General features: G+C 38.9%; 1 protein-coding gene across 2 annotated transcripts in view; it reads right to left on the bottom strand.

Moving 5' to 3' along the window:
- The window catches only part of LOC122266272 (transmembrane protease serine 9), a 9,728-nt gene that overhangs the window by 1,796 nt on the left and 432 nt on the right, over window positions 1-7,500 (bottom strand). The window contains exons 3-25 of one of the 2 annotated variants that reach the window (XM_086545303.1): window positions 6,783-7,235; window positions 6,565-6,677; window positions 6,305-6,417; window positions 6,072-6,190; window positions 5,757-5,801; window positions 5,388-5,559; window positions 5,191-5,278; window positions 4,868-5,048; window positions 4,626-4,765; window positions 4,374-4,494; window positions 3,902-4,081; window positions 3,411-3,582; window positions 3,214-3,301; window positions 2,890-3,070; window positions 2,647-2,786; window positions 2,416-2,536; window positions 1,875-2,006; window positions 1,437-1,608; window positions 1,240-1,327; window positions 917-1,097; window positions 675-814; window positions 423-543; window positions 1-114 (exon numbers count right to left, since the gene is read on the bottom strand). In XM_086545303.1, coding sequence (XP_086401429.1) covers window positions 1-114; window positions 423-543; window positions 675-814; window positions 917-1,097; window positions 1,240-1,327; window positions 1,437-1,608; window positions 1,875-2,006; window positions 2,416-2,536; window positions 2,647-2,786; window positions 2,890-3,070; window positions 3,214-3,301; window positions 3,411-3,582; window positions 3,902-4,081; window positions 4,374-4,494; window positions 4,626-4,765; window positions 4,868-5,048; window positions 5,191-5,278; window positions 5,388-5,485 — 2,458 coding nt within the window. In that variant the 5' untranslated portion in view covers window positions 5,486-5,559; window positions 5,757-5,801; window positions 6,072-6,190; ... (1 more) ...; window positions 6,565-6,677; window positions 6,783-7,235. The remainder of the gene's footprint in view (window positions 115-422; window positions 544-674; window positions 815-916; window positions 1,098-1,239; window positions 1,328-1,436; window positions 1,609-1,874; window positions 2,007-2,415; window positions 2,537-2,646; window positions 2,787-2,889; window positions 3,071-3,213; window positions 3,302-3,410; window positions 3,583-3,901; window positions 4,082-4,373; window positions 4,495-4,625; window positions 4,766-4,867; window positions 5,049-5,190; window positions 5,279-5,387; window positions 5,560-5,756; window positions 5,802-6,071; window positions 6,191-6,304; window positions 6,418-6,564; window positions 6,678-6,782; window positions 7,236-7,500) is intronic. The other variant, XM_086545304.1, reaches the window with a different exon arrangement.

Here is a 7,500-nt window from a genome sequence, read left to right as displayed (position 1 = left end):
GACAGTCAGACTCAGGGGCAGAAGTAGGAGCAGGCGTCGGTGCAGGCGTAGGAGCAGGTGTGCTTCCGTCAGAGCACACGCCGTTCGTGGAATCCGAAATCCATTCCAAATATTCTGATGTAAAGTAGAAAAAGAATTATATTCTGAATGTTAATCTTACCAAGGACACAATTTCTGGTTTTCTAATATATAATATACAATATATTCACACATAATAACAGGTACCTATCTTCAAAACACTCCTGCACTGGTATTCCAGACCACTAGCCCCACTAAATTAGTGGGTGAAATTCATACATGGTCACAAAGATTGATTATAGTAAAGTTTAACTGACCCTTGGCCAATCATACAATATGTGTGAAGTGTCATTTTCTCGGGTCGCTGAAGAATCAGTCAAAAAACTAACCAAGAATTTACTCACGTGTAACTCTGGCGTAGACTCCGGGTCTGTTGGGTCGAGCGCAGCCATAACCCCAAGACACAACTCCCACCAGCTTCCACTTGCCGTTTTCTTCCACTACCATTGGTCCACCTGAATCTCCCTGTATCATTCAAATATACTATGTAGAATATATCAAGAGGAATATTAGGCATCAAATAAACAATTTGAATAAATGAAATAAACAACTTGATTTTGTAATCAAGGAAAATGAACATTATAAAATGAACGTACCTGACAGGAGTCCTTGCCTCCCTCAGAGATACCTGCACAGATCATGTTGTCTGTGATGCTTCCACCATACATGTTATTGCATTCAGAGTTTGTCATAGTGGGAACTGTTACTTCGAATAACTCGCCCGATGTGGATCCTCCTGTTAAATGCATTTTATGAATGAATATATGCACATCCATGTTTCTATTCTGCTATCATAAAGGATTAAATATACCATATTGTAACTAATATCAGTACTCACCCTCCTGTTGAGCTCCCCATCCAGTAATTGTGGCGTCCACATCGTCATACATTTCACCTGCAGTTGGGAGACACACAGGGGCGATTTTGTTGTCAGATGGGAACTGTATATCTGTTTTGAGTCTGATGAGGGCAATGTCGTTGTCCAATGTATTATCATCATAGGACGGATGACTCACAATCTGGTGAAAATGATGTGTATTACAAACATTGATCTTCGTATTTGGCTTAATGTAGCTTAATAATTTGATAGTAATATATTAACACATAAAGCAGCTCAACAAAACGTTGTGTTTGGTATTAGATACAAAACATTGTACTTACTTCAGCAATCTCAAACCACTGAGAATTAGCTTCGCTTGAGGAGTATAAGTTGTGGTCTCCCACCAAAACGTAATCCGAGGTGCTCATGCTAGAAGAGAAAGTGAAATGTTATTTTTACTTTACATGCAATGCATGATTATATTTGCATGATTAATTAGGCAGACGATGAAAATCTATGTTCACTATTTGCTACTTACATAGCTGCACAGTGAGCTGCAGTGACGACCCACTGGCTGGAGATAATAGAACCACCACAGAAGTGATAATAGCCATTACCGTTGACAAGGGAAACCATCCAAGGATATTCGTTCACTTCCGTCTCTACTCCACCAACGATGCGGTTGGCACGGTTCACTTTTCCACAGTCAGCTATAGATCAAGAAATTATAAACATCTTTATGCTTACAGAAAGAAAATCATTATACACGAAACAGGTTTAATAGAAATGCTTAATATTTCCATATCCAATCGAGTTCATTATACATAATACAAGTTACGGTAGTTTATCAAGAAGAATGTTATGCCATTTCCGTTTCTATTGGCGAAGACTTGTAAAAAAATATGAAATCTATATTTGATTCCCTATTCTGATACTTTGTAAAGAAATATTGATTTCCTTGCTCATGTTTACTTACGGCAGTCTGAATCGGGGGTGTTAGTAGGAGCAGGTGTCGTAGGTGCAGGCGTCGGTGCAGGTGTCGTAGGTGCAGGTGTGTTCCCATCGATGCACACACCGCTCGTGGAATCCGAAATCCATTCCAAATATTCTGATAGAGAGAGAGAGAGTGAGAGGAAAAAAAAACGGTGTTAATTAAACTTAAAGCTTCTATGGAAGATATAACTTTATACTTTATCTTTACTTACGAATTCGTTTTATAAATGTATATAAATGTAAAGCATAACAAGAACACAAAGTCCTATTCTTGTTTATGATATACATAATTTTCATACGTCAAAACAAGTATATATATTAATAAACACTCCGGCATACAAACAGTAGTTATATCAAAGATGTACCAGGCCATTAGATCCACTTAGAGTTGATATTCATACTTAGTCGCAAATATTCATCAATCATAGCAATGTTTAACTGACCCTTGACCAGTCACACAATATGTCTGAAATGTCATTTAGTCAACATGAATCAGTCGAATAGCTAACCAAGAATTTACTCACGTGTAACTCTGGCGTAGACTCCGGGCCTGTTGGGTCGAGCGCAGCCATAACCCCAAGACACAACTCCCACCAGCTTCCACTTGCCGTTTTCTTCCACTACCATTGGTCCACCTGAGTCTCCCTGTATCATTCAAGTATACTATGTAGAATATATCAAGAGGAATGTTAGACATATAAATAAACAACTTAAATTTGTAACCTAGAAAAAGGAAAACTGTACTATGAACATACCTGGCAAGAGTCCTTGCCTCCCTCAGAGATACCTGCGCAGATCATGTTGTCTGTGATGTCTCCACCATACATGTTATTGCATTCAGAGTTTGTCATAGTGGGAACTGTTACTTCGAATAACTCGCCCGATGTGGATCCTCCTGTTAAATGCATTGGGTGAGTAAATACAGGCACACCCTCTTTTCTATTATGCTATCATAAAGGATTGAGAAAGACCATATTGTAACTAATACCAGTACTCACCCTCCTGTTGAGCTCCCCATCCAGTGATTGTGGCGTCCACATCGTCATACATTTCACCTGCAGTTGGGAGACACACAGGGGCGATTTTGTTGTCAGATGGGAACTGTATATCTGTCTTGAGCCTGATGAGGGCAATGTCGTTGTCCAATGTATTATCATCATAGGACGGATGACTCACAATCTGGTGAAAATGATGCGTATTACAGACTTTGATATTCGTATTTGGCTTAATTTAGGTTAATGTTTTGATAGGAATATATTAACACACAAAAGCAGCTCAGCAAAACGTTGAGTTTGGTATTAGATACAAAACATTGTACTTACTTCAGCAATCTCAAACCACTGAGAATTAGCTTCGCTTGAGGAGTATAAGTTGTGGTCTCCCACCAAAACGTAATCCGAGGTGCTCATGCTAGAAGAGAAAGTGAAATGTTATTTTTACTTTACATACAATGCATGATAACATTAACATGATTAATCAGGCAAACGATGAAAATCTATTTTCATTACTTGCTACTTACATAGCTGCACAGTGAGCTGCGGTGACGACCCACTGGCTGGAGATAATAGAACCACCACAGAAGTGATAATAGCCATTACCGTTGACAAGGGAAACCATCCAAGGATATTCGTTCACCTCCGTCTCTACTCCACCAACAATGCGGTTGGCACGGTTCACTTTTCCACAGTCAGCTATAGATAAAAACATTATTAACATCTTTATGTTTACAGAAAGAAAATCATTATACACGAAACAAGTTTAATAGAATTGCTTAGCAACTATCTCTGTATAGAAAGATGAATATACACAAAACAATTTTATCAAAAGATAAAATAGTTAAAGGCGGAATTTTGACGATACCATAACTTCTATCAGTTTCCAATAAACTTCTTATGCCATTCGTATTCTATTGATAATTGTCTATATATTGATTTATCAATTTGATTTGAATCTCCACCATGGTACTTTTTTATAGAGATATTAAATCCCTTGTTATTTATATTTACGTACGGCAGTCTGAATCAGGGGTATTAGTAGGAGCAGGTGTCGTAGGTGCAGGCGTCGTAGGTGCAGGGGTCGTGGGTGCAGGCGTCGTAGGTGCAGGCGTCGTAGGTGCAGGCGTCGTAGGTGCAGGTGTGTTCCCATCGATGCATACACCGCTCGTGGAATCCGAAATCCATTCCAGATATTCTGATGAAAGGAAAAATAGGTGCAAAGTATTCTTAAAGCTTCTATGGAAGATATTATAACTCCATACTTTATGTACTAATTCGTTTTATAAATGTAAATCTTAACAAGAATACAAAGTCCTCTTCTCGTTTATGATATACTACTCTTACGTCAAAACAAGTATATATGTTCATAAACACTCCGGCACACATAGCAATGTTTAACTGACCCTTGACCAATCATACAATATGTCTGAAAAGTCATTTAGTCAACTTCATGAATTAGTCGAATAGCTAACCAAGAATTTACTCACGTGTAACTCTGGCGTAGACTCCGGGCCTGTTGGGTCGAGCGCAGCCATAACCCCAAGACACAACTCCCACCAGCTTCCACTTGCCGTTTTCTTCCACTACCATTGGTCCACCTGAATCTCCCTGTATCATTCAAATATACTATGTAGAATATATCAAGAGGAATATTAGGCATAAAATAAACAATTTGAATAAATGAAATAAACAATTTGAATTTGTAATTAAGAAAAATGAACATTATAAAATGAACGTACCTGACAGGAGTCCTTGCCTCCCTCAGAGATACCTGCACAGATCATGTTGTCTGTGATGCTTCCACTATACATGTTATTGCATTCAGAGTTTGTCATAGTGGGAACTGTTACTTCGAACAACTCGCCCGATGTGGATCCTCCTGTTAAATGCATTGGATGAGTGAATACAGGCACATCCATGTTTCTATTCTGCTATCATAAAGGATTAAATATACCATATTGTAACTAATATCAGTACTCACCTTCCTGTTGAGCTCCCCATCCAGTGATTGTGGCGTCCACATCGTCATACATTTCACCTGCAGTTGGGAGACACACAGGGGCGATTTTGTTGTCAGATGGGAACTGTATATCTGTCTTGAGTCTGATGAGGGCAATGTCGTTGTCCAATGTATTATCATCATAGGACGGATGACTCACAATCTGGTGAAAATGATGTGTATTACAAACATTGATCTTCGTATTTGGCTTAATGTAGCTTAATAATTTGATAGCAATATAGTAACATATAAAGTAGCTCAGCAAAACTTTGTGTTTGGTAATGAATACAAAACATTGTACTTACTTCAGCAATCTCAAACCACTGAGAATTAGCTTCGCTTGAGGAGTATAAGTTGTGGTCTCCCACCAAAACGTAATCCGAGGTGCTCATGCTGGAAGAGAGAGCGAAATGATATTTTTACTTTACATACAATGCATGATTACATTAACATGATTAATCAGGCAAAGGATGAAAATCTATTTTCACTACTTGCTACTTACATAGCTGCACAGTGAGCTGCGGTGACGACCCATTGGCTGGAGATGATAGAACCACCACAGAAGTGATAATAGCCATTACCGTTGACAAGGGAAACCATCCAAGGATATTCGTTCACTTCCGTCTCTACTCCACCAACGATGCGGTTGGCACGGTTCACTTGTCCACATCCGGCTAAGTGTAAGACTTTACTTAATATTGTCATAACCATAATGTATTTTAGGAAATTTAGGTTTACTACTTTTATGTGAATCTTGTTCTTTTCATAGTCTAACTATAGATATGTTTCATTATCAGATCAAGTATTTCGAAATTCAAATCAAGGAAGTTTACAATTGTCTGTTCTAAACATAGCTTAGTCGAATACATACTGCATTCCGATGTTGGTTCAGGGTCTACAGTTGTTGCTTGGTCGTCTGGCAATGTACAAGGAATTATATGAGACATGCAATGGAATTGGCAAAGGTGGATATCTATCAGTATTGCAAGTTTTTCATTGATCTTTTAGTCCCTCAAAACTGAAACAACTTGATTATGAGAATTATATATAGATATACACACACAAATATATATATATATATATATATATATATATATATATATATATATATATATATATATATACATACACACACACACCCGTATATCCATTTTTTTTCACAACTAATGATACAGATTAACTTTACCTGAGGCTCTGACAGTACAAGAAAATCCTTTCTTCGATTTCTTTTTGTTTGTTTTGAATAAAACTGTAACTTTCCTGGATTTATCAGAGACGCTCAAAGAACCCTTGGCACCGCAGTATCTGCAAAGACACATTGGAATATTAGTCAGTCTGCAAGATACCTTTTCTCTTTGTGGAACGAAATATGCACACCAAGAAGAATAGGCTATATTGTAACCATGTGATGGCATTTACTTTTGCTTAAAACCAGAGGAATCTTTGACCAGGAAGAAGTCCTTCTTGCAGCCTTTCGACCATTGCACATCGAAATCATCACATTGGATGCTCAAGGATGATTCTGCTGAAGTCTGAAAAAATGTGGATCTAGATTAAGTAAAAAAGCTAGATAAGTCAAATATATGTTTTATATACAACCTATAAACATTGCTTAAAATGAGGGTTCAATGAAATTACTTAAAAACAGTGTTAAACCTTCACTGTACGAAAGAACTTACACGGAAGTTCCATTTGCACTTCTTAGCGCCCGGGTAGTTATTGGGGTAGTTCTTTGACTGGAATGTCTTGGAAGAACCCGGGGCTATGTAGTGAGAACCGCATCCCAGAGCAGCTGGAATAAGTACGCAGTTAGTCATTGTTTATATACAATGTGTATGTACATATACACATGTAAATGTTGTTTCGTGAATCTACACAAACAAATCAAGATAAATACCTCTACTTTCAGGAAGTGATGCCTCGTCAATGCGAGGGCCAACACCTCCACCACTTGGGTATGTGTGTGCTTGGTCTGGGTTCAGTGTCACCTGACGAGGGCCAACACCACCACCGCTAGGGTATGTGTGTGCCTGATCTGGGTTCAGTGTCACCTGACGAGGGCCAACACCACCACCGCTAGGGTATGTGTGTGCCTGATCTGGGTTCAGTGTCACCTGACGAGGGCCAACACCACCACCGCTAGGGTATGTGTGTGCCTGATCTGGGTTCAGGGTATGTGTGTGCCTGATCTGGGTTCAGTGTCACCTGACGAGGGCCAACACCACCACCGCTAGGGTATGTGTGTGCCTGATCTGGGTTCAGTGTCACCTGACGAGGGTCGACACCACCACCACTGGGGTATGTGTGTGCCTGATCTGGGTTCAGTGTCACCTGACGAAAGCCGTTAAACCTGAAAAGTTATAAATTGTTTGTAAAGTAAAGGCAATACATGGTTCTAAATTTCTTTGAGCTCACATGTTTACACATTTCATATTGACAAAGAAAAGGTAACGGTATGTACAGGGAAAATATGTCCATGTAAAATAAAGGAATTGGTTTGAGCCTCATAGCGCCTGACCTCAGCTCAGTGCTCGAATGCTGGCCCTCTCTAATTATTTTTGTCATATTGCTAAACATATTAATATGATGTATGCTTATTATCTATAACCTTGTTA

This window comes from Penaeus japonicus, unplaced genomic scaffold, assembly GCF_977035675.1.
Source record: "Penaeus japonicus unplaced genomic scaffold, GWHDUDI00000001_assembly GWHDUDI00000016, whole genome shotgun sequence".
NCBI lineage: Eukaryota > Metazoa > Arthropoda > Malacostraca > Decapoda > Penaeidae > Penaeus > Penaeus japonicus.
Note: the sequence above shows the minus strand (reverse complement) of the source record. Positions and strands in the feature narration are given on the sequence as shown.